This window comes from Mesoplodon densirostris, chromosome 14 (assembly GCF_025265405.1).
Source record: "Mesoplodon densirostris isolate mMesDen1 chromosome 14, mMesDen1 primary haplotype, whole genome shotgun sequence".
Lineage (NCBI taxonomy): Eukaryota > Metazoa > Chordata > Mammalia > Artiodactyla > Ziphiidae > Mesoplodon > Mesoplodon densirostris.
In genome coordinates this window covers 31,145,518-31,172,925 of record NC_082674.1, presented here as the reverse complement: position 1 = coordinate 31,172,925, position 27,408 = coordinate 31,145,518, and the positions used below count along the sequence as shown (strand labels likewise).

The window sequence follows — 27,408 nt, the reverse complement described above, 5'->3', positions numbered from 1 at the left end:
CTTCGTTATACAGCAGAAACTAATACAACAATGAAAGCAATTATACTCCAATAAAGATGTTAAAAATAATAATAATAATTGTGGAAAAAAAAAAACTGAGGTCTAAACAACCTAGTTTAGGGAGTTCCCTGGCGGTCCAGTGGTTAAGACTCTGAGGTTCCACTGCAGCGGGCAAGGGTTTGATCCCTAGTCCAGGAAGTAAGGTCCCACATGCCACATGGCACGGCCAAAAATTTTTTTTTAATTTTAAAAATAAAAAAATAAGAACCCTAGTTTATGTGTTATCGTTAGCATTCCTTGTCATTTTTATACTGGTCTCAACATCAACAATCAGGAAAGGATGAGGTTATTAGTGACTTGCTTACCATGGAAACTTCCTTGATGGGGTGTGGTGGGCCATATCCAAGATGTATTTTTACTCAAATTTAAGAAGAAAAGAAGAACTGAGGGCTTCCCTGGTGGCGCAGTGGTTGAGAGTCCGCCTGCCGATGCAGGGGACGCGGGTTCGTGCCCCGGTCCGGGAAGATCCCACATGCCGCGGAGCGGCTGGGCCCGTGAGCCATGGCCGCTGAGCCTGCGCATCCGGAGGCTGTGCTCCGCAACGGGAGAGGCCACAACAGTGAGAGGCCCGCGTACCGCAAAAAAAAAAAAAAGAAGAACTGAGAGCTCATACTTAACAAAAAGTTATTACATGCTACTGATCACTTATAATTGGGAGTGGTCTGTAGCACTTAATACGTTTTTGTTAAACGTGAGCAGCTACCGGTTAATTTTGTTTTACCTATATTTTCATATGCAAGATGAATTTACTTTGATAAATTCTATTCACTCTAAACAGTGGACAAATTGCTATGATTTTACTCTTTTTATTCATTACAATTATTTTTAAAGATGTCTAAACACTAGCAATTTATATGAGTCAAAGAGAAAGGTGAAAATAAATATTTCTAAGACTAAAGGTAAGTGGTTATTAACTGATAACAAGAATATGAATTTTACCTGTCATTGGTCATATACCAGATATCCTTTTAGGGTCAATATATTTATTTTTGCAGATCTGTCACAAATTATTTTTTTGAAGAGGCCAAACACAGTGGCAGCTCCAGCCCCAAAGCAGACGTGCCTGATCACAGCATCTGAAAGAGATACCATTGTGGTTACACTTGACTACACAGTGAGCTAATAGTGCTTGAGGCACTTCCTGCAGGGTGCATCCTCCTGGAACGCTGGGGTCTTATCACCATAACTAACCAAATGTGGACTGAATTAAAGGGGCTATTTTGGGTAAAAGCACCATTGTGCTCATGCTTGGTGATCTCTAACAAGGAAAGTGGTATCATCACAAATAGTATACTCTGGATTTGACAAACTTTCATAGGAACTAATTGATTCGTCTCTGAATGGACTTTGTTCTAAGCTGGATTTCATGTTAAACATGTCTTAATTAAAATACATCTCTAGGGTTCCAATCCTTTGGAAACATTGCTCACAAGTAAGGTGAAGGTTTTATTTGATTTTTGCAGAAGGTGAGGCAGAAAACAAAAGTTTTGTATATTAAGTGAAATAGCAATATTGGAAATTGAGTTTGGGTATGAATATCTTATAATTTGCATCTCTAGTTGTTCAAACGATGCATCCGTCAGAAAATGGTGAGAATTTCCTTTTGATTTCTGGGCCTTGTCTATAGAAATTACATTTTAAAATGAACACTGAAACAGTGTATTATATTTAAAATTTCCTATGGAAGCTAATTGAATTTCATTATACCAGTGAAAACCTGATAATTATAAACTATTTATGCCTTCCCAGAGTTACAGCTGTATAAGCCCTAGTAGAAATTAGTGAATGAATAAGTATCATGATAAATGATTCTAAATTTGATCTGTATGTCTGTGGCAGTAAACAATGTAATACTTAAATCATCATTCTTCTTGACGAAGAGTACTGGCTCTGGAATCGGATGCTTGGATTCCAGTCCTGGCTCTCTAGTTTACTAACTGTGGCTCTAGGGCAGGTCTCTTAACTTCTCCTAGACTTTCTTTAATTGTACAATGGCCATAGTAATAATAATGCCTCTGTTAGAGGGCTTTTGTCAGAATTTATTTACATGATCCTTGTAGTGGTTAGCACAGTGCCTGGCACATTGTAAGTGGCTGCTGTTATTACATGTATGTTAGATGTGCCTTGTAGCCTCTCTTGGGTATGTGCCCTGTTTCCTCAACTTGATTGCAAGCTTTGAGAAGGCAGATATCAGGGACTTCCCTCGTGGTGCAGTGATTAAGAATCCGCGTGTCAATGCAGGGGACACGGGTTCGAGCCATGGTCGGGGAAGATCCCACATGCCGCGAAGCAACTAAGAAGTAGCCCCGCTTGTCGAAACTAGAGAAAGCCCGCGCACAGCAACCAAGACCCAACGCAGCCAAGAATAAAAAGAAATTAATTGAAAAAAAAAAAAAAAGAAACCAGCTCATACAGTTTTCTAGTCTCTTCATCGCCCAGCACAATGTCTTTTTTTTTTTTTTTTTTTTGCGGTACGCGGGCCTCTCACTGTTGTGGCCTCTCCCGTCGCGGAGCACAGGCTCCGGACGCGCAGGCTCAGCGGCCATGGCTCACGTGCCCAGCTGCTCCGCGGCATGTGGGATCTTCCCGGACCGGGGCATGAACCGGTGTCCCCTGCATTGGAAGGTGGACTCTCAACCACTGTGCCACCAGGGAAGGGAAGCCCCAACACAATGTCTTATAAACTACTTTACATAGGTCAGCAATGAGGTTTAAAACTGAAGGGCAACTTGGGGCTAGATTATAAAGGACCTTGACTATCAGTTTCCCTAGACCTTCCCTGGAGCTCTCTCTCACTCTAGTATAACCCCTAAGTCCCCTTCGAGCTGCGTCAATGGGAATTCATGGCTGCTGCCTACCCCAATCAACAGCAGCCAATCCAATCAAGCATTCAATTTACCAAAGGCCTGAGGCTGTATGTACAGTAGTGCAAAAGAGATTCCAGGTTGAGCTAAGTAACTGATTATTTGCACGCATTTAGGAGCTGTTTCTGAGTTTTAAAGGCATTTCTGGCTAACTGGGAAGTGTGTAATTTCTTGACCTCACCTAAGTTAAATCGTGCAGAATATAATTTATGCCCTCCTTATTTAGCTCTTCTCATGTTTTAGTGATGAGCTAGTTAGCCTTTTCTATATCTAAGAACTTACTGTCACTGAACAATTCATCTGCAATAAGCTCAAAGGTCACTCACGGTCAATGTACTAACAGATGAGTTTCTGAATTTTACTTCTTAGTCTTTTATTTTATTTTATTTTATTTTATTTTTTGGCGGTATGCGGGCCTCTCACTGTTGTGGCCTCTCCCATTGCGGAGCACAGGCTCCGGACGCGCAGGCTCAGCGGCCATGGCTCACGGGCCCAGCCGCTCCGCGGCATATGGGATCCTCCCAGAACCGGGGCACGAACCCGTATCTCCTGCATCGGCAGGCGGACTCTCAACCACTGCGCCACCAGGGAGGCCCCTTCTTAGTCTTTTAAATTAACAATTTGATTTGAGCTGTTCGAAAAAACGAATTAAGTTTAATACTAGTACGTATTGACTCTAACCTACTTTTAGTGAAGTAAACGCTGAGTACAGTAGCAAGCTTCAGCAAGGCTGGGCTTCCTTACCAACTGATTGGTGTGAGAACTGCATTTTTTTTTTTTTTTGCCGTATGCGGGCCTCTCACTGTCGTGGCCTCTCCCGCTGCGGAGCACAGGCTCTGGACGTGCAGGCTCAGCGGCCACGGCTCACGGGCCCAGCCGCTCCACGGCATGTGGGATCTTCCCGGACCGGGGCACGAACCCGTGTCCCCTGCATCGGCACGCGGACTCTCAACCACTGCGCCACCAGGGAAGCCCAGAACTGCATTTTAACCTGGTATAATCCATAGGTTGGATGCAGGCTTTGAGACTTTTAGATATTTTCACTATCACACACAATATTTGGAAAGTTTGTACAAGGCCGTTCAGCTCTGCTCATTGGTCCCAGTGCTGTGCCATCATTTCCTCATCTGTACCCAGCTCTGCAGCTCCCTCTTTGATACTTCTACTTCCATTTTATCATAATTTAGAAAAATAAAACTCTAATTGTTTTTTAGTTCTATTTTGTCAGTGTACACCTGCAGGCGCACACGAATTTGATTATAGCTGTACGGTGTTATGAAGAAGCTTGCAAATGGATTCCGAAACGACAGGCAATGTAAATTATAAAAGTAACATAACAAACGTAGGTTAAAGCACTGTCAGCAATAAATACAAATGGCTTTTTGCGGGGGAGGAAATAACTTTGGAAAGAAGAGAGAATAGGCTGGGGGAGGGAAAAATCCACAGCATTAGGAAAGGAAGAGCCACACTTAGGGACACATCTGAGGGACAAGGACATTAGAAACACTTAAGTGACTCTTGATCCTAGGCAATCCTCCAAGGGTTAGAGTCACAGAGGGCAGTTAGGTTGCGTGAGATCTGCCAGTTCCTCTTCTGACACTGGACCTTTATTTCCCAAGGCCCACTCGTTCAGCCTTGTTGAGCAGGGAACTTGCGCCCGGGACTGTACAGGAACTGGGTTTGCAAAGATGAAAAGAGCACAGTTCCTGTCTCCAAGCGCTTCTAGTCTTGAAAACAGAACATCCTAATACGTGAGTATAAAGGGCCCTGTTGCAAAAAGAGAGAGCAGTAACTAGAAGCTCGCGGAGGCCTCAGGGCTCCACAGAGGAAATGAGCTGTGTGTGGTCCAAAGGACAAACACTTTTGATAAGCTTTCATAGCTTTCAAAAATAAATGATGTGAAATAAATAGATCGCCTAGAAAGGCACGGGTTGGCATGCAGGATGAAACTTTATGTGGAAGGTTTAAAACACATTTAATGGGAGCTGGGACTTGATACAAGTCCCCCGTAATTGTCAGGAAAAAAGTGTCCATAAGACCCATGAGTGCTAACCGATCAAACGAGCGTCTTCTTCACACTGGCACCTCAGGAAATGTTGAGTGTTCTGGAATATCTGCTTAGGGGCGGGGAGAGAGTCCATCCACTTGTATCAGATTTTGCACACAACATAGGGAGAAGGCTACTTTCACGATTCTAATCCCTTTTCTCCCCTCACCGCCTGTAGTTTCAGGGCTGCGAGATGTCTCTGCAGGGATTTTCTCTTTTGAAGAGAAGTAATAAAAGCATTTAAATTAACGGGAGGGCGGTTAACACCGCAGTCCCGGACCCACTGCACGCCTCCTCGTCCGCCGGGTTTCTCTCCGCGCCTCACCTCCAGTTGGCCCAACAGCGCTAATGGCCGTCGGGTAGCAACGGCTCCAGGGCCGCACGCGGCGGGCGTTGAGCGGTCAGGACTAGCAAACCAGCTGAGAGTTCGAAAGGCGCAGGGAGAGGGGCGAGGCCGGGCCGTGGGCGGCTTTTGATGAACAGCCCTTGCAGCCAATTGGAAGCCTGGTCGACTTTTCCCTCTGCCAATAGGAAGCGAGGCCCGGGCTTGGGGGGGGCGCTTCCCGCGGGCTGCGGCTGGATTCGATCCTGCTCGGCGGCCGCGAAGGTGGGGGTGGAGGCTCGGCCTGCGCGGCGAGGAGTGGATTAGGGGAGGAGGGAAGACCGGAAGCCACGGTCGCGTCCCCATCCTTAGATTTGCTCCCCAGGACTGGGAGTGGAGACGGAGGAGGAGGGAGAGGCTGAATGTTGGCTCCGTGATAAAGGGGAGCGGCCGCTCCGGAGCCTCCTGCCGGGGCGCCCTCCTCATCCCGCGCACTCTCCGCACGCACCCGGCTTCTGGGCGCGCGGCCCACGGGGACAGCCGGGCCGCGCAGACCTTCGCTGAGGAGGCGCTGCCCGCGACGGGGACTGGCCGGCGGAGTCCGAGGCCCGCGCCCCGCCGCCACCCCCACCCGTTAGCCGGCCGGTCCCTCCGGCCGCCGCCATGTCCTCTTCCTCATCCTCCCCCAGGGAGACGTACGAGGAGGACCGGGAGTACGAGAGCCAGGCCAAGCGCCTCAAGACCGAGGAGGGGGAGATCGACTACTCGGCCGAGGAAGGCGAGAACCGCCGGGAAGCGACGCCCCGGGGCGGGGGCGATAGCGGCGGCGGTGGCGGCGGCCGGAGCTTCTCACAGCCGGTAACAAAGCGCGGCGCCCCGACCGCCGTGCCTGGCGGCTCCCCGGGAAGCAGGGCCCAGCGGCAGGGACTCGGCCTCGGGGCCTCCCGCCCGCCTCGTTTTCCCTTTTCGCTGCGCTGACCGGGTGGGGAAGCGCCGGCTCTTCTCTTTGGGGCTTTTATTCTTCGCCCTACCTGTTTCCAGCATCCCGATCGCGAATCCGGTCCCGGCCTGGCCTCAGGCCCCGCAGCGAGTCCACTGCCGGCCCGAACTTGGGGAGGGTCGCTGGGCGGGGGCAGCGGGGAGGCGTTGCTTCCGCTCCGGGGGGCTCTGGTGCGCGATTAGCCCTTTGTTAGTTTTCACTCCTCGGGCGGCTGGCCGGCGTCTGACGACCCGCTCCCTTCAGCCCCCTGCCCGCAGCATCCGCGCGCTGTTCACAGTCACAGGATGGTGGTGTTGGTTCCGCCCAGGGCTCTCTTCGCCTGGGTCCTGAGGAGAGCCGCCGCTAAGTGACAAATTACGCTCTGGGGCTCACCGCCCAGTTCCCCTGAAGGTTTAATTTAAAAATTTTTACTCTTGGCAGGCCTGGCACGCACGCTTTGCTCCCCAGTTTCCTGATGATTGCTCAGTATAGTGTTTAGCTCTTAGGTTAAAAATAAAATGCGTTGGCAGGTGTTCGCACACGCCTACTTACAAGTAAAACGAAATCTTAAAATCACCTCAGTTCTTCATGGGCAGTGTGTTCCCAATTCGTTCCACAAAAAGAACTGAACTCAGGACTGCATCAAACACACGTTCCTAGATTCTTGTTTCTCTCATCAGAAAGCTTAGATGGAGACAGAAGGAATGTGAAAATCGTTTTATCCACGGCAAGTGGCAATTCAGCTTCAGCTGGATGGAAACTAAGGAAACAAAGCAAAGGAAACGTTTTTGCCCTTTTTGGTGCGCTTAAGCTGTCTTAATGACTGAGCTGTTCTTTAAACATTTAACACATTCTAATTGTGATTTTTTTTAAAAGCAAACTTAACCCGAAATTTACGAAATAGTGCACGTATATTCTAATATTAGATTAAAATGTTTTTCACCTTTAATAAGAGGGAAATTAGAAGTCTTTTAGCTCTTGTTTGCATTTTAATGTAAAAAATTCTGGTCAGTAATCCCCGGTGTTAGAGTTTACAAATACGATAATGTTGCAACACATTTTAAAAAGGAGCTGCTTCTTCCTCTAAATAAAATATTTTTTTAAGTGAAATTTTATTTTTATTTATAATGTTTATTTTTTTGGCTGCACTGATCGGCATGTGGGATCTTAGTTCCCTGACCAGGGATGGAACCCGTGCCCCCCCTGCAGTGGAAGCACAGAGTCCTAACCACTGGACCCAGGGAATTCCCAAAATAGTTTTATTATGGCTAGATATTGCTTTCTACTTCTGTACCTGAACATTTGGAATATTCAAAATGTAACTTGAAAGTGTGAATAAAGAAAGTGCATTTTTTCTTAGGAAGTTTCAGTTCAAAGCTAACTCCATTGTGGAAATTGAAAACACAATTGGAATATTGGACTCTTATAACTGATATTTAGATGCATTGGATCAGTGTATTTCTTTTGCCAAAAATTTGCTCGAGTTTTTGTGCAGTAGCATGAAATGTCTTCCATTAAGTGTCTTGGAAAGATACTTTAACCAGTTTACAAAAGTTGTTTTTGAAAACATTAAATATTAAGCCAATAGTATTATTTTGGATGTTGGGAAGAAAATAATGTATAATTAATACATCCAAAGTGAATTGTATCTAGCAGTGGAAATAGCACTGGACAGGTCTTGGGGAGAGTCAGGAGTCTTAGCTAGCATACAGTCTGTGTGACCTTGGGAAAGTCAATTAACTACTGTTCTGAGTTCTCTTACAATGTAAAATGTGAAAGTTGAACTTCACGTTTTCCACACCTGAAGTTGTAGTTCAGTGATTAATGTAATGCAGCTTTTAAATTACCCAGGCAGGAACTAATGTATGCAGATTGAGTTATAAATTCAAATTTTGTTTATCTTATTGCTTTTGTTTCTTAGGAGAGGGTGAATTGCTTTTATTTAACAGAACCAGTATTGTACTGTGAAATCTAATGAAGGATTATTTTTCCTGTTTTTAAACATTTTTCTTCATGTAATTTTGGGTACTAGTTTGAAATCATTGCAACTATGGAAACCTGTGTGTAATAAATTTTACTAGGACAGGAATGCCCTGAATAGAAGTTTACTGTCTAGTGCATCATCATCGAGAAATATGGTAATTCATCTAACGGAAAAGGGTTTGACTCAACTTCAGCCCAGCCCCTTTGTACAAAGTGTTTAAGTACATGCAGATCAGGTACAATGATAGGTAATTCTTTCAATGCTAGTTGGAAGTTTGTAAAAGTGTACAGTAAGACTTCAATGATTTACATTGTTTGGCTCTTCATTTTCCTTGAGTTATTTAATAATAACTAGATTTAAAGAGGAATGTGAGTATTTAAGAAAAACTGTTTCTACAAATGCTCCTTCCTGATTTAAAGATGAATTGATCATTGTGAATGATGTTTTAAGGTGTAAAGAGAAATGAGTTTGTAGTTTAGATATGAGAAGTAAGACACTCTTCAAATTTGTGTCTTCTGGTATTAACTTTGAAGAGCAAGAACCCCCAGAGTGTTTCAAATTCTTTGGGCTGCATTTTGAACAAAGCTTAATTATGGAGGTTCATGCTATGTATTATACAATTACTTTACTCTTGTGGAGTAAATTGTGTTCTTAAATTTAACAGGCATGAACTTCAAGATCATATGAATAGTAAATTTCTGTATCTGCTAACTTTTATGAGAGCAGCTTGACTTATGAATATTAGCACTTCACTTGGCAAAACCGATTGAGGAACTGAATTGGGAGTTTACTTACAAAAAAAGTCTGCTTTTATAGAGATTGGTATCAATAAAAATTTATGGAGTACTAATGCATTTTAGAGACTTTTAAGTTTTTCTTTTACTCTATTCTGCTAGTGACTAAACAGGCAAATCAAAGATTGTTAAAGTGATTGCTGATGAGGTGAAAATTTAAGTTTCTCAACTTTTAATAAATAGACTTGTAAGATGGCAAAATGCCAAGATAAAAAATATGGATCCTAGGATTTCCAAACAAAGGAATATGCATTATATAGAGAATCTAGTTTGAATTTAAGATATACTGTTAAACTTTAATGATCTGAATTACAGAGATGGTAGGACTATTATGATGGCTTATTGGGATGAATACAGAATGGGAGATGGGATGAAGGCACTTTGTTAGCTTAGCTCCCACAGGAAAAGTTTAGAGACTGTGACAGTGAACATAGTAACTACACTGTGGTGTGTACCTCAGAGGTAAGTGCCAGAGCCTTGAGGCTTCTGTAATGGTAATGTCCTGTGTCTTATTTAGCTAAGCTGCTGCAGTAGAGTGAGAATTTTAGGCTTAGTTTTGGGAAGTAAATGAAAAGTAGTAGGTTTTACTATCTTTTGGTTTTAACAAGTGACAGTTTCTTCATGTTAGTACATATAGTGAAAAGTGCTGTTAATAGAGCCCTAAGCCCAACCAGAGCAGGTGTCTTGGCTCTGCTACCAACATGCTTTGTGACCTAACCTCTTTGGAACTCAACTTGCTACCTATCACATGAGATGGTTGGATTAGATGATCACTGTGATCCTTAGCTCATTAAAAAAATAATACTTGAGCCCTGTCATGTGCTAGGTGCTGTTCTTGGTGATGGGATATAATTTAAAAAAATTCCATATCTAAAAATCTGTGACTCTACATCATTTAGTGCTTTATTTTATAAAGCAGGGAAAATATATTTTTTCCCTCTATGAAATTGAATACAACTTTCAGAGCTTGCAGTTGCAGCCACAGCACCAACTCAAGATGAGCTTAAACAAAACAAAAAGGGGGCAGGGGTAGGGAATTTATTGGCCCGAATAACTATGAATGCCAAGTTGTAGCATTAGTTTTAGGCATGGCAGGATCGAAGGTTTTAGATGATGTCATAGGGACTAGATTCTGTCGCTTTCCATGTTTCAGCTCTATTTCCTCTATGTAGTGATAAAGCTAGGCTTACATTTTTATAGCTAGCAAATAAAGAAGAACAGTCTCTCCCTCAGAGTCCATAGCTATCCCCTCTGATCAGCCATTTTTTATATCTCCCTACCCCCAACTAGTCACTGGACCACCTCTGAAGTTGGGGAGTTACGACCATGTGACTGAGAATACCAGTGGAATAATATGGGGTTGAGGAGTTTTTGTTTGTTCGTTTGCTTGTTTTTGTGTTCAGCCACAAGAAGGGGGAAGGAGTTTTGGGTAGGCAAAACCAAAGGATTTCTACCACATGAGCAAAAAAAATAAAGATTACTTTTTTTTTTTTTTTTTTTTTGCGGTATGCGGGCCTCTCACTGTTGTGGCCTCCCCCGTTGCGGAGCACAGGCTCCGGACGCGCAGGCTCAGCGGCCATGGCTCACGGGCCCAGCCGCTCCGCGGCATATGGGATCCTCCCAGACCGGGGCACGAACCCGTATCCCCTGCATCGGCAGGCGGACTCTCAACCACTTGCGCCACCAGGGAGGCCCTAAAGATTACTTTTTAAGAAGTTATTTGAATCAAAGTTATTTTTAATCTTTGTTATGTGATCAAATGTTCCTTAAAACTTTGTATAGGAAGATTACAGGGTTTCCTGTGTTTTGGATCTGCTCTATTAAGAAAAAGGTCAAGTAAAGAGATGTGATTGTTTAATTTTAAGAAAAACCGGGACTTCCCTGGTGGTCCAGTGGGTAAGACTCCGCACTCCCAGTGCAGTGGGCCTGGGTTCAATCCCTGGTCCGGGAACTAGATCCCACATGCATGCTGCAACTCAGAGATCGCATGCTGCAACTAAGACCCGGTACAGCCTGAATAAATAAATAAATATTAAAACAAAAAAAAGAAAAACCATGTACTAGTTAACTCTAAGTATAGTGTGAGTTAAAAGCTATTTGCAGCTGTCCCTTAAAACTAGTTCGTCCTTGATCTATGTGAAGTATCCAAAGTAAAAGGGGGGGATAATCTTAAATATCTGGAAATCTGTACTCATTTCTTGGTAGTACTTTGATAAATTCTAATGTATCCAGAAAATGATTACCAGAATAGAGAAGGCACTCAAGATCATATCGTAAGAGGAATGACAGAAGACTCTGGGGGACATTTAGCCTGAAGGGTAAACTTAGGTGTGATTTAAGAAATCATTTCAAATTATAGGAAGGTTATGTAGCAGAGGGAAATGAAGATAAGGATAGGAGGTGGCAATTAATGTTTACCGAACCCTGTTAATAACAACATCTAGCACTGTGCTAGACATTTCATATTTGTCCTATTTGTTGTAATTTTAAGTGATGAAGATTTTGCTTTATTTTTTAATTTTTATTTATTTATTTTAAAAATTTTATTTATTTTTAAAAATTTTTGGCTGCATTGAGGCTTCATTGCTGTGTGCGGGCTTTCTCTGGTTGCAGCGAGTGGGGGCTACTCTTCATTGCAGTGTGTGGGCTTCTCACTGTGGTGGCTTCTCTTGTTGTGGAGCATGGGCTGTAGGCACACGGGCTTCAGTAGTCGTGGCACAGGGGCTCAGTAGTTGTGGCTCGTGGGCTCTAGAGCACAGGCTCAGTAGTTGTGGTGCACGGGCTTAGTTGCTCCGCGGCATGTGGGATCTTCCCAGATCAGGGCTTGAACCCATGTTCCCTGCATTGGCAGGCAGATTCTTAACCAGTGCGCCACCAGGGCAGCCCTGTTTTATTTTTTTTTAAGTGAAACTGAGGTTCAGAAAGGTTAAGTAAGTAGCGTAGCGTAAGATCGCAGAGCCAGTAAATGTCCAAATATTCAAACGCTGGTCTGACTTCAGAGGCCATTTTGTATAGGAAGTTACAGGGAGACAGATTTGGATGCACATTATGAAGAACTTTCTAAAATATTAGTCTCACAAGGTAGTGTGTTTTCCTGTCATTGGAGGTGATTAAGGAGAGGCTGATAATCACTTGCAGTGGATCTGTGCACGTTTGGTTTTGGGGGATGAACTATTGAATTTGAGGTTGGTCTTTTTTAATCCTATATTTATAGGAGGGCAGAAAAGGCTGTTCAGGGGCTGTTGAGCACGTGTTATGCATGGAGATGTTGGGAAAACAAAAAGCCTGAGGACATTGTGCATTGCCTTTGTGAGTTTACAGTTTTACTATATGGAGAGTTTTAATGGGCCCTTCTCATTCCTCTCATATGGAAGCTTCATTTCTATTCTATTCTATTCTGAGCTTCCCTTCTCTTTAGTTAAGCCTGGTTTTCAGTCTGCAGTCATCAAAATTAGCACTCAAGATGGATGTTATTGGAGTTTGTCTTTGAGGTAGCCTTTGAAGAGGGGTTGGGGGTTTGTAACTGGTCTGTAGCTTGCAGTGAGGACCAAATAATGTCTTCATTGTAGTTGACCCATTTACTTAAAGAAGGGATTGAGTAATTAAAAAGGAAAAAAGTATACGGAAATTGCAGGTATGCCTCCATTTGCTGGGTACTTATTTGGAATATTGTTTCTAGTCTGATAAATAATAGATATAAATAGACCAGGAGAGAGCCTAGATAACTAAACATTTGAAATGGAAAGAATTTGAGCTTCTGTATGAGAAAGGATTAAAACAAACTCCTTAAGCTTTAGAAGACGTGGTCAAAGTATTAATATATGGATGGAGTAAACAATACTGACTTATTCACCAATTTAAGATTCAGCTGCATAGTATGATGCTTACAGGAGGTAATTTCAGGGTAGTAAAAGAAGCTCTGAAGATGATTTCAGATTTCTTATCACCACCATATAGTATAGGTAGAGATAAAATGTTGATTTAAGAAACATGTTAGGGGCTTCCCTGGTGGCGCAGTGGTTAAGTATCCGCCTGCTAATGCAGGGGACACAGGTTTGAGTCCTGGTCCGTGAAGATCCCACATGCCGTGGAGCAACTAAGCCCGTGCGCCACAACTACGGAGCCTGTGCTTTAGAGCCTGCGAGCCACAACTACTGAAGCCCGTGCACCTAGAGCCCGTGCTCGGCAACAAGAGAAGCCACCGCAATGAGAAGCCTGCACACTGCAGCGAAGAGTGGCCCCCACTCGCCTGCACGCAGCAACGAAGACCCCAACACAGCCAAAAATAAATGTAAATAAAATAAATAAATTTTTTGTTGTGATGAATTGGGAGATTGGGATTGACATATATACAGTAATATGTATAAAATGTGTAACTAATAAGAACCTGCTGTATAAAAAAATAAATAAAATAAAATTCAAAATAAATACATTTATTAAAAAAAGAAACATGTTAGTATTTGTGGGGAAAAAGAGGGGTGGTGAAAATATAGTTTGAAAAGATACCTTTAATATATCAGTTTTATATTTGGAAACAACACTAGGGTTTTTAAATTTTTTAAACTACAGAAAGGATGAGAAAATTTTAAGTTCAAGGAAAGGGGACATAATTTAAAGATAGAGAAATATCAAGGTAGATAAACTCATGAAAGGCAGAGTCATTGAGTGGGAATAAGGGAAATACAGAGGGTATGGGATATATTCTCAGCCTTGAGGTTGAGATAATCATATCTTCCCCTGAGTACCATATTGATTGCATTTAACATCTTTCAGCTTTTAAAGAATAACTTAAATCTTGATCTGTTTCATTTAAGAAATATAATTAAGTAGTAATATATTAAAATCAGATCATTTGAGAGATTTTTAAAATTGATCCTATAGGGCCTCCCTGGTGGCGCAGTGGTTGGGAGTCCGCCTGCCGATGCAGGGGACGCGGGTTCGTGCCCCGATCCCGGAGGATCCCACGTGCCGCGGAGCGGCTGGGCCCGCGAGCCATGGCCGCGGGGCCTGTGTGTCCGGAGCCTGTGCTCCGCAACGGGAGAGGCCACAGCAGTGAGAGGCCCGCGTACAGCAAAAAAAAAAAAAAAAAAAAAAAAAAAAAAAAAAAAATTGATCCTATAATCCATTTCTTTGTAAGAAGACCGGTTTTAAAAGTACTCATTTTTTAACACTGTATTCAAGATAGTGGCTATCTGTGTTGGGAAGGGAGGTAGGAAGAGATGTGTTCAGCTCCCTCTTCTTAGTGTTTTATTTATTAAACTGGGTAGTGAGTTAATGAATATTTTTATATTGTTCTTCATACCTTTTCGTAGATCTTAAATATACAATAATTTCCCAATTTTTTTATTATGTAAAATATTTAATTACATATGCCCTTCACCTAGATTCAGCAGTTTTTAACATTTTGCCATTTGGAATTTTATCTCTATATGTGTATATATTTATATACATACTTTTTTCTCTATACTATTTGAAAGTAAGTTGAGACATCATGACAGTTCATCCCTAAATATCACAGTTTTCCTAAGAATAAGGATATTCTTTTCATATAGCCATTGCCATCATAATGGTACCTAAGACAATCAAAAACATCTTAGGGGCTTCCCTGGTGGCGCAGTGGTTGGGAGTCTGCCTGCCAATGCAGGGGACACGGGTTTGAGCCCTGGTCTGGGAGGATCCCACATGCCGCGGAGCGACTAAGCCCGTGAGCCACAACTACTGAGCCTGCGCGTCTGGAGCCTGTGCTCCACAAGAAGAGAGGCCGCGAAAATGAGAGGCCCGCGCACCGCGATGAAGAGTGGCCCCCGCTCGCCGCAACTGGAGAAAGCCCTCGCAAAGAAACGAAGACCCAACACAGCCAAAAATAAATAAATTAAAAAAAAAAATCTTAGAGAAAAACCCAAATGAACTTTTCGGCTAACTCAGTAATATCCTGTTTATAATTCAATTTCTCCAATTTTCCCTAAGATGTCTTTTATAGCAGTTTTTATCAATTGTAAAATGAAGGCTCACATACTGCATTTGGTTGTTGTCTGTCTTTACTCTCAGTCTGAAATTTTCCTTCCACTATTTTTTACTTTTTGAGGAGCCCAGGCCAATATAGTTTTCTTTTGCATTTTTACCTTTGCTAGCTCATTTCTAAGGACCAAAGGAGATGACTGTCTTATTTCTTCTAGTTTATTATTGTCTAATTATTTTTAGAATAAAACTTATTATTTATACTTTAAATGTTTTCTCTAAATTAGGTTTTTAGGTATTACTTAGAGCTTTCTTCCTGCGTTATTGTCATCCAGTAATTAAGAGCTTAATGAGGATAATGTACATTTGGTTGTTGAGTTTCACTGAGGCAGTCTCATTTGTTAAAGTTGCTAATGTGTTGGTATACAAAGGGTACAATCAGAATGATTCATTTCAGACTTAGTGGCATGTAATGAATATCTGTTTAACCATAAAAAAGACTCAGCATAAGCAATTCAAATAAAATTCCAAGGACTGAATTAGTATTTGCAAAGGATTTAATTTATTTGTTGGATTTGACAAGAGTGTAAGAATAGTCTCATGGTTACTTTATATACTTAAATTAGTTCTTTTTTAAAAATTCTGACTTTTTTTTATTGGCATGGCACAAGACTGTTATAGTATTTTCTAACAGTCTTTATGATAATAAAGCAAAGTTGGTGAGTCTTTAAAAATAGCCAAAAAGGGGGGCTTCCATGGTGGCACAGTGGTTGAGAGTCCGCCTGCCGATGCAGGGGACACAGGTTTGTGCCCCGGTCTGGGAAGATCCTACATGCTGCGGAGCGGCTGGGCCCGTGAGCCATGGCCGCTGAGCCTGCAAGTCCAGAGCCTGTGCTCTGCAACGGGAGAGGCCACAACAGTGAGAGGCCCGCGTACCGCAAATAAATAAATAAATAAATAAAAATAGCCAAAAAGGGATTTAATGTTCTTAAAATTATTCTTAAGTTTTAATGGTAAAACATTTGTGTTTTTAGATTAGGAGGAAAAAACCTTTTTTCCTGTTTATAGGAGAAAAAAACCTTTCCTTTAATAGATTTTTTTGGTATATGTGTGAATTGTACTTGGAATTCATTTCTTTCCTTTTAGAAATTACTTTTTAATTGGAATATACTTGATATATAATATTTTGTTAGCTTCAGGTGTACTGCATAGTGATTTGACTTTGCATACATTATGAAGTGATCACCATGATAAGTCTAGTAACCATCAGTCCCATACAAAGTTATTATATTATTGACCATATTCCTTATGCTGTATATTACATCCCATGGCTTATTTATTTTGTAACTGCAGGTTTGTACCTCTTAATCCCCTTTACCTGTTTCACATCCCTCCCCCCCAACGACCCATTTGTTCATTGTATCTGTGAGTCTGTTTTGGTTTTGTTTTGCTTGTTGGTTTATTTTGTTTTTTAGATTCTGCATAATACCCTTTAGATCCAACCATGTTGTCACAAATGGCAAGACTTCATTTTTTATGGAGGTCATTTCTGAAGTGATGCAAGAGAGGTGCCCAGTGGCTAGTTGTAAATACAGATCTTTGTCTTAATAGAACTTGAATAAGTAAATGAGAGCTGTTTTCATTTTCAAGCTAATTCTCCTGCATAGTCCCTTTTAAAATAAAGTTTAAGACCATATGTTTTAAAACTTCTTGCTGGGCATACTCAAAGATGCACAGTACTTCACAGAAGCCTAGGAAGGCTTGTTTTTTTTTTGTTTGTTTGTTTTGGCTGTGCCACATGGCTTGTGGGATCTTAGTTCCCCAATCAGGGATTGAACCCAGGCCCTGGCAGTGAAAGCACCAAGTCCTAACCACTGGACTGCCAGGAAATTTCCCAAGGCTTGTATTTTTGAGTACTCCTTGTTCATCAGCAAAGATGGTATCTTGTCTAAATTTAAGTTGTCGGGTGTACGGAGTAACTTCAAATTATTGTGGGACTAGGTAACCAATTAAACTAGGACAAAAGATGATATTAATCTATATTGCAGGAAAAATAAAGTATATAATCTTTATATTAAAGAAGAAATTTTAATTGGGACTTTCTGTTCATTTGGTCTACTTGAGATTTTGATTTTTATGGAAGTGAAATTATGAATATAAAGTATGTTTCCAATTGTAGCATGCTCTGTGTATCTGCTGACTTTTTTTCTGAGATTTTCTTGAAGTTGAAATAAGTTATTGTTTATTGAAGTATAGTTGATGTACAATATTATATAAGTTGAAGTTGAAATGAGTTATTAAATAACTTATCTGTAGTTCTTATTGAGAGAGAATGCTCCCTTTTAAGAAATCAGAATTTTCATGCCAAACATTTAATTAGTGATTTTACTCGGGTCCTTTCGCTAACTTATGAATTGCAATTTGGTTTGGGATTTTTTTTTAATGTTTGCTTTTTAATGCAGAGATGGGTTTAGTAAAAGAGCAATTTATTTGACTTTTAAAGTTTTTAACTAGAAATTATTTTATCTTGCTAGGAGGCAGGTGGAAGTCATCATAAAGTTTCTGTTTCACCCGTTGTCCATGTTCGAGGACTTTGTGAATCTGTGGTGGAAGCAGACCTTGTGGAGGCTCTGGAAAAATTTGGGACAATATGGTAAGGCCAATAGGGACTTCATACAGATTGTGAAAACAGTATGGTAGAACAAACTTTGCTTGCTTGCTATAAGCCTTGATGTTTAACCGTAGTATATATTGTTTGCCTATGATTGTATATCTTTGAAGCCTTCTGAGGCTTTCTGGGATTATGCATGGATGAATTCTTGTGTATCCATGATCCCCTCTCACTCCTCAACCAGGTTGTGTGTAAAATTGATTATTGCATCTTTCATCTGATTTTCAAATGAATCCATGATTCCTTCTTAGACGCTGCTTTTCAACCATTGAGTTAATTATGCCCTTCATCTTCAGAGTTTCAAATAGTGGTACTTAAATACTAATTTTGTTTTGTTTTGTTTTTTTGAACCATTTAAGAATTAATTGGCAATGAAAAGTGTGTAGATTAAGGGTAGGCGTTATTTGCTTAGGTGCGTGTTGCTGTGAGTTCTTATGCAGGTCATGAGCCGTCAGTGTTTTGTCCTAGATTGTCTTCCTTTTGTGTTTTGTATTCACTCAGGCTCCTCCTTTTTCCACAGCTGGTGTGTACTTAAGAATATTGACTTAAATGAAATATATAATTAGAAAAGTGAATCTGCTGCAAAAATAGACACTCTAAAACATTTTGTAGATTATTTTTGGAATATGCCCGGCTGTTCTCTTAGTATGGATAATCTAGAGTTTATATTTTTTTTTTCCATTGATGAGTACGTTTGGGGTTTTTGTTATAGGCATCAGACACAGACTAAGTCATGATATATAAGTAGAGAAATTTCAATATATTTGCCGAGATCACTTGATTGCTTCAATTTTATAAAAATGTATGTGGAGTTTTGAGTATTGAAAGGATGGTGAATAAATAGATGGGGAGGGAGTGATCAGAGGTTCCAACAGAGGAATCATTGCTTCAAAGGAGTAGGGTTGTGTTACCTTCCATCATGGGATCTTTTTAAATAATTTCTTTGGTGACCTCATTGAGAGATGGATGACTTAACAAACTTGTTACCCTTAACTTATGTACCTCAGAAACCACCGTTAACATATTGTTGATCCTTGGAGATACAAATTGGAAATCCACACAGGCATTAAAACCCATTTCTTGAAATATCACTAAGATAACTATATCACTTCTTAGTCATTTGGAGTGGATATTGGAAGTTAAGTTTGTCTGGACAGTTACATAGTATTGAAGCAGACTCCTTAGGCTATATTTATTTAGACTTGCATGTTGGTACTAGTCTAACCCAGTCACTGTAAGGACCTTCTACGTGGTGCATTCTCATGGAGTTATAAAAAGATGGTTATCTCTGAATTATTACTTTCTTCTGTTCTTATATATTAGGGTTTTTTAAGTTATTTTCTTAGAGCCAAGAAATACCAAAGCGATGTCAGAAAACAAGTTGATGAGCAAATGCAGTTGGAAACTTTAGGGAAATAATAACTATATTGATATTTTGATGTTAATTATGACCATGACCTGAATGTTGGGGATTAAAGAAATAGAACTATTTGTTTAAGTTTGTAAGTAATTTGAATTACTTCTGAGTGGCCTGTCCGTTTTTATTATTTTATTTATATACTTAAAAAATTATTTATTTATTTATTTGGTTCTGCTGGGTCTTAGTTGTGGCAGGCAGGCTCCTTAGCTGCAGCTTGTGGACTCTTAGTTGCAGCACACATGTGGGATCTAGTTCCCTGACCAGGGATGGAACCCGGGCCCCCTGCATTGGGAGCTTGGAGTCTTATCCACCGTGCCACCAGGGAAGTCCCAGTTTTAGACTCTATACTGTTCGATACTTAGTCCATGGTAATGTGTTCCATATATGAATTTTATTTAGTTAATTTGCATAGTACATCGTTCTGTCCTCAAGATTGGTAGCTATGTGGATAGAAAAGTCATGGAATAATCGGAACAAATTAGTGTATAATTATGAGCTTAATTGGCAGAAATATGTATAATAGGAGTTTCAGTTGTGTGGAATGATCTTGAATAAGAGGTGGCTGCTACTAAAGCTAAAAGAACCTTGAACAGCCTCCTATGAGAAGTAGGTGTTTTGCTTCAAAATGTTGCATTTATAGAACCTTTCCCTATTTTTTAATTTGTTGATTTATTTAGTGGTGTGGGGGGGAGGGAATTATAAAAATTATATAGAAACTGCTCGTCTTAAATAGGTGGGTCACCAAGTTCAATATATAGTAAGTTGATACTTAAAAACTAGATGTATAGGAAAGAAGTTCAGGAGAAACTATAACAAGATCTTGAGAATGGTTGTGTCAGGATAATAAAATTGCTATTTTTTTGTCTTTAATCAAAAGAATATTTAGAAATATATACTGAGTCTCTTTTCCTCCCTTCTCCCCTCTCATTAAAGGAGAGGATGCTAGGTAGTGATTAGCTATACCAGTTTAAATTTTAAAACAAAACTTTTGGGACCTAATTTGTGTAGTAAATCTCTTGCTTCCTCCTGTTTTTATTTAAAAATTAGTAAACATGTTTTAAGCTATAAGTTGAAAGCACCCGCCCTACCTACCATGTTCCTTAGACTTTTTGTTTATTTTTTCTCTCTTTGGTCTTCCAGTCTTTCTCATACTAATGCTTTAAAAAAAATTTTTTTTAAATTATGTGCCAGGGCCTCCCTGGTGGCACAGTGGTTGAGAGTCCACCTGCCAATGCAGGGGACGCGGGTTCATGCCCCGGTCCGGGAGGATCCCACATGCTGCAGAGCGGCTGGGCCCGTGAGCCATGGCCGCTGAGCCTGCGCGTCTGGAGCCTGTGCTCCGCAACGGGAGAGGCCACAACAGTGAGAGGCCCGCGTACCGCAAAAAAAAAAAAAAAATTATGTGCCAAACAATTTTAAGTGAATTCTAAAATGTCTTTGTGACATTCTAATTTTCCCTTCCCTATCTTCATATGATGCCACTTTTCCTGGGTAACCTGTTTAACTTTTAGCTCTGTGCTTCTAGCTTACTTCTTACAGTAGTTATTGACAGCACTTTTTACTACAAACAGGTGAGTCTATTTTAATAGGCCAATAAAGAATTTAAATATTTTTGGGCCTTTATAATTTTTCTGTTTCCAAAGAGCCAAAGGGCATTGTTAACATATTTACTTGGTGATATCATTTAGCTATAAAACAACTTATATTTGTGAGAGGAGAATATTTATTATTCCTTGATTTCTTTAGCATAGACCTGATTCCAGGGTTTTCTAGTTTTTTGTATGCAAGACTTTAGAACTTCAGCTAGGAGTTTGCATTTCTAAAACGAATGTTTCTCTCTGGGAATTTATATCTTGCATTTATAAACTAATCCCAGGCGTTATTGTTTCTGTGTTCTGTTCTTTAATTTTGAATGATGTGGGTTGAGAGAGCTAATAAGCGTCATAGACCAACAAATATTGATTGAATACCTGTCATGTGCCAGGCTCTGTTTCTAGATTCTGAGGATGTAAAGATGATTGAGGCAAGGCAAGCAGTATGTATGCAGGAACTGTAATCTTGATGATAATCCTCCCAGTTGTATAAATGAGGAAGCTGAAATTCATAAGAAATTACATAATTTGCCAGGCTACAAAGTGGTCTGTTTCTTACTAAGAAACACTTGCTAGGTTTTGAAGTTTTAGTGGTTGGTCCTGGATGCCTGATTGAGAAGCAGTGCTGTCACTGAGTACCTGACCTGATGTTATTTCTCTGGCCTTCTGCTATTATAAAAAGCACATTGATTGTATTTTAAAATACTTTTAAGGTCCTTGTTCCTGTGAATAAAGGACATGTTTCCCTGTTCTGATCCATGTGTTCTGATTTCTTGCTAACCTCCCTTCCTTCATTTCTTTATTTTTCATTTCATGTATTAAAGTATATTCCCCTTCCCAAAGAGTATAAAATGAAGAGTAAATACTACATTGTCTTGGCCATAGCATCCACGATTACTGTATTCTAGTCAATATCTTTTTATGGATTCTTTAATATTTAAAAATATTTAAGAATTTTAGGGCTTCCCTGGTGGCGCAGCGGTTGAGAGTCCGCCTGCCGATGCAGGGGACACGGGTTCGTGACCTGGTCTGGGAAGATCCCACATGCCGCAGAGCGGCTGGGCCCGTGAGCCATGGCTGCTGAGCCTGCGCGTCCGGAGCCTGTGCTCCGCAACGGGAGAGGCCACAACAGTGAGAGGCCCGCGTACCGCAAAAAAAAAAAAAAAAAAAAAAAAAAAGAATTTTAGAGGAGATTATTTTATGAAATTTGGTCTGTTTGTAGTTGCTTCTTTTTATCTTTTGGTTCTCTGTTTTTAGTAAGACAAATGGAAGTGTAGTCATTTCTTAGTGTGGCGCTTACTTTTTTGCAAAATTCAATAGAGGTGGTAGTTTCTGTTGTCGAGGACACCCATCTGCTAACGTTCTCTTGAGTTTTATCTCTGTTGATTTCTTTAAAAAAATTTTTTTTATTGAGGTATAGTCGCTTTATAGTGTTGTGTTAATTTCTGCTGTTCAGCAAAGTGGTTCAGTTATACATATATATTCTTTTTCATATTCTTTTCCATTATGGTTTTTCACAGTATGTTGAATATAGTTCCCTGTGCTACACAGTAGGATCTTGTTTCTCTGCTGATTTCTGTATCTAGGTATTTTCTAATGTTGCTTGGAAGTGGCAGCCTGAGAAATAAACTGGATGGCATTATTAACAACTGGTAACAGAATTGTGCTTGAGGAGGGCATGAGGTAGTTAAAAGCTTTCAATCACAGGAGGAGGAGGTTTCAAATATGTACCATCTACCTGGTATACCACAATTTATTTGGATAATTTAAGAGTTGACTAATATTGGATACAGGTAGTGAAGACTACTAATCTGTATGATTTGAGACATTTTTATTAAAGTCTGCTTTTACTTGATTGAGAAAAATAATGTTAACTGAACTTGCTATATTATTCTTTCCCAATCTCCCTTTCAGCTATGTGATGATGATGCCATTTAAACGACAGGCTCTAGTGGAATTTGAGAACATAGATAGTGCCAAAGAATGTGTGACGTTTGCTGCAGATGAACCTGTGTACATAGCTGGTCAGCAGGCTTTTTTCAACTATTCTACAAGCAAAAGGATCACTCGGCCAGGAAATACTGATGATCCATCAGGAGGCAACAAAGTTCTTCTGCTATCAATTCAGAATCCTCTTTATCCAATTACGGTGGTATGTATTTTAGTAAGACAAACTAAATTAAAAGTGATTTTGGAATTTGTCTTGAGTGACTAATCTGTAGTTTTCTTCATTGCCATATAGATATTTGAAAATAGTGGATTTTTAAAAAAGAATTATTAAAATTAATTTTAATTTTGACTATCAAGTTTAATGAACAAAGACATGGTGAGCACTGAAGCTATAAAAAGGTCAGAAGCACGGTTGTCATAATTAAATAAGTACATTAAATTTTTTAATTAACATCAGTGTTAACTCTCTTTCTGTTAATAAAGCGTTAGACGGACTTGGTGGAAATGATCCAAGAAATCTCTCTCTAATATGCCATCACATGTATTAAGAGCATCTACTAGGTAGTGACAGAATTCCATAGTACAGTAAGATATATTTATCATTATAAGCTGTTTAGAGATAGCTTGTTAAAAACTTCTCTGATTTACCTAAAAATTCCCTTCTTCACTCTTTAGAAAAGTGATATTAAAATTTTAAAGGATTCATGTCCTTGAACCAGTTCAGTTTTCTACTTCATGATAATCACATGCTGTTTAATAATAAACTAGTGATAAGGACACTGGATTTTTGTAATGAATAAAATATCACAATAAGAGCTTCATTTAGTATGATTTCTAGGGTATATGATATTTGGACATAAACTTAAAGCATAAGACACTGTTTAAATTTAGTTAGACATTATGTATCTATTTACTTTTGTAATATGTATAGACTTATTAATAAACAGTATTAATGTATTTACAATATTTGGTGTTTTGGGAGAAAGAATATAACAAGTACTCCGATTTGTTTACTGTATCATTAGTACCTAATGGTGTGGCTGTGTAATTGTAAGTACTCAGAATTTTGAAAGTTGAAGAATTGTTCCTAAGTGGGTATTTAGGGTTCTCTCTTAGATGATTCAGGCATCTTGTTTGGTGAAATTTAACTCAATATAAATGATCTTCCCTGGGTCTTTTATCTATAGCCATTGTCCTTGAAAATAAATACTGAGTTGTTCTACTACTACTCTTTAATAAATATTTATTATTTTAATTTAAGTGATTATAGTATTAAACATTTCAGAGTCACGTTGGAAAAAAACAAAGTGATTACAGCTTTGGTTTATTAATTGTGTATTGTCAGAGATTCTTTTAGGTACCTGTTAAGAAAATAAAAATTGAGGATTCATTTAGGAGATTAAAAATAAGTAACAATGCTTTTCAGATGTTTCATTGGAAGTTCTCTAATGTGGGTATATTGTGTAGGTGAAGAAATAACTTTAGATTTATTAAAGTGTAGCAGTTTTTAAAAGTTTAATACTTAACAGAAATGACATCTTGACAATTTTTTTTTTAGTAAAACAAGAGTATAGCTTTATTATTTTTCTAAGTATAAAATGTGATGAAGTCTTGTTTTCTTTACTTCATAGGACGTTTTATATACTGTATGCAATCCTGTTGGAAAAGTGCAACGTATTGTTATATTCAAGAGAAATGGGATACAAGCAATGGTTGAATATCCTTTATTTGTAAATTTTTTATTGATGTGTATGAATACTGTGTAATATAGATCTTATTTTTTCCTGTTTAATCATTTCTAGACAAGTGGTGTTTATTCTCCCCACTGTCCCCTATATCTATTTGTCTTCGATTTAAAGAATGAAACTGCAGTACTCACAGAGAATTTTACTATTATTGATAAAATAACTTGCTACCATAAAATAGTCCATTGTTTCATCTTACAGCATGCTTTGCCTTTTTAATGAGGAAAAAATAACACTGTTTGTTAATATGTTCACTTATACCTTTTTGAAATTTTTCCCAAATGGATTTTTCTGAATCTCTCTTTAAAATAGGCAGCTTGGAAGTATCAAAACGTTGGAGTTAATAGACCATTTCTTGCCTTTCTTCACTGAATCTTTTAAATGGTCATGGTTTATGTAAGACCTGCTTCCCTATGTTAAATTTGTTATACATTGAGTAAAAAGAGCAAGTTGCAAAATAGTACATATAGTACAATCCCATTAAACAATAATAATTTTTTTAAAAACCTAACTTATGTGTACATGTGTATGCATAGAAAAAGGTTGGGATATACAGCAAACGCTTATTTTTTAATTTTTTTAAAATTTTATTTATTTATTTATTTATTTTTGGCTGCATCGGGTTTTCGTTACTGCACATGGGCTTTCTCTAGTTGCGGCGAGTGGGGGGCTACTCTTCGTTGTGGTGCACGGGCTTCTCATTGCGGTGGCTTCTCTTGTTGTGGAGCACAGGCTCTAGAGTTCAGGCTCAGTAGTTGTGGTGCATGGGCTTAGTTGCTCCGCGGCATGTGGGATCTTCCCGGACCAGGGCTGGAACCAGTGTCCCCTGCACGGACAGGCGGGTTCTTAACCACTGCGCCACCAGGGAAGCCCTACAGGAAACTCTTAATGGTGCTTACTCTGGCAAGTTGTTTTTGCTTTTTTTTTCCTACTAATTTTGTGGTTTGATTTTTTTATTTTTTAACAATTAGAAACTTAAGTAATTTTTAAAAACTAGTAAAATGAAAGATAAAGATTATAAACTCAGCCTTCTCAGAAATATGTAAAATTCAAGTATTTCTTTTGTATTATATTGATTCTTTGTAATGTTCTTCCTACTTTATTTATTTATTTATTTATTTTTGGCCATTCCGTGCAGCTTGCGCAGCTTGCAGGATCTTATTTTCCTGACCGGGGATTGAACCCGCGCCCTTGGCAGTGAACGTGTGGAGTCCTAACCACTGGACCGCCCTGTTCTTCCTACTTAAGAGTAAAATATTTCCTGTTTCAAGATAGAAAGCTGGCCTTTGCTAGGGAATGGGACCATGCTCCATGCTCCCTCCCACACACCCCCAAACCCCAGGTTATAAAGTACTTCTGATGACCTAGAAGGATTAATGTATTATAAGTAGTTTTGGTTGTATTACGTTTTCTTTGGTACCCTTGATCTTAAAAATAAATTCTCCTACTAAAATTCATCTAGAACTTTTATTTGGTAAAGCATTTTCAGAAGTGAGAAAGTTATTTCTCATTTTCTTCAGTCCATTTCTTATGGAGTGAATAATGATAAATTTTGGACACCTTAAACCAAATTTCCTTAATAGAGCTTATGTTTGAATCAGTCCTTTGTGCCCAGAAAGCTAAAGCAGCACTCAATGGAGCAGATATATATGCTGGATGTTGCACACTAAAAATTGAATATGCAAGGGTAAATATTTTTTTTCAACACTTCACCAAAGAAATATGTATGCTTTGGGTATACAATTTGTACTTACTTTCTTTTTCATCTTAACAGCCAACTCGTCTGAATGTTATTAGGAATGACAATGACAGTTGGGACTACACTAAACCATATTTGGGAAGACGAGGTAAGTATTTTATGCATTTTAGATGTACTTACATCTGCTGTCAAATTTTTACATGCAGTTAGAGTCCTTTTTCCTGAGATGAGCTAGTTCATTCCAATGATGAAAATCTTGTTGGTGAAGCTTTTGTTGCAAAAGACCTTGTAATGCTGGAAAAGAACCTTGAACATTAGTGCCCCTTACTGGTATGTACTGAGTTATTTATATTTAGTTCAACAAGGAGCCCACACATACAGGCACGCCCGCAGTTCAAGGACTTGCATTTCTCCAAGCAGCTCTCTCTCTTTGGAGGAGAGGAAACTGATTCAGAATATTACTTACAAACTGCAAACTTGCACACTGCTTCTCTATGGAAAGGACTTTTCCCCCAAGCTGGACGAGACATTAAGAAGGATAGAGGACTCCAGCAGGCTGACTCTACACTTCATCACGCACAACATCGGCATCAGCAAAAAGCCCTCTGAAAAACTCAGACTTGCAATTCACCTTGACTGCATACTGCATGCACCATCACCCCAAGTTTTTAAAGGAGGACACTTAACAGTACTTCAGACTTGCATGGGATGAATACCATGATAGACTGTGCCCACTTATTCAAGTTGTATGTATATATTGGTTTGACTTCCCTTAAGGTTTCAGTTGTAGAATTTAAAACTTTTCACTGACGGATACTAGATTTTATCTACAATGTTGTAAATCTTAATGCCCGTTGCTGTAACTGTTAGCAGCTTAGATTCAAATTGTTAATTGACAAATAACCAGGGCCAATTTATCTACAGGTCTTGGGAATTATAATGCTCAACCAATCCACACAGATATTAAAGATAAAAGGATTAGAAAGGTGCATACTTGCTGCACTTGTTTACTTTTTTTTTCCCTCAATTGTGGACATTGAATAGAATAACATAATAATGAAAAGATGCATTATATGTAAAAGACGATTTTCTGTGTGGTTTGATTTTTGTAAAGTGGCTGTTTATAAGTTGTCACTTTTTGTAACAATTTAAGGTTATCACTCATGTTAATTTGTGTAACTAGAAATTTTGACATTTCAAATGTAGGTGAAAGTACCATGTGTGTTCAAGGTAGAATATATTTAAACTTGATAAATCTGAAAATAGGAGCATTTCATTTGAGATGCATTTTCACCTATAACTTATAAATGCTAGATTTCATGA

The 27,408-nt window shown here is 39.4% G+C and overlaps 2 protein-coding genes across 2 annotated transcripts in view; one reads left to right on the top strand and one right to left on the bottom strand.

Annotated features, from left to right (window-relative positions):
- The window catches only part of GALM (galactose mutarotase), a 97,887-nt gene extending 91,298 nt beyond the window's left edge, over positions 1–6,589 (bottom strand). Inside the window, exon 1 of the mRNA XM_060116885.1 lies at positions 6,325–6,589. Within this exon, the coding sequence (XP_059972868.1) occupies positions 6,325–6,337 (13 nt within the window). The 5' untranslated portion in view covers positions 6,338–6,589. The remainder of the gene's footprint in view (positions 1–6,324) is intronic.
- The window catches only part of HNRNPLL (heterogeneous nuclear ribonucleoprotein L like), a 36,390-nt gene continuing 14,581 nt past the window's right edge, over positions 5,600–27,408 (top strand). Inside the window, exons 1-6 of the mRNA XM_060116886.1 lie at positions 5,600–6,151; positions 17,543–17,661; positions 22,606–22,843; positions 24,273–24,353; positions 25,972–26,073; positions 26,161–26,233. Of these exons, the coding sequence (XP_059972869.1) occupies positions 5,957–6,151; positions 17,543–17,661; positions 22,606–22,843; positions 24,273–24,353; positions 25,972–26,073; positions 26,161–26,233 (808 nt within the window). The 5' untranslated portion in view covers positions 5,600–5,956. The remainder of the gene's footprint in view (positions 6,152–17,542; positions 17,662–22,605; positions 22,844–24,272; positions 24,354–25,971; positions 26,074–26,160; positions 26,234–27,408) is intronic.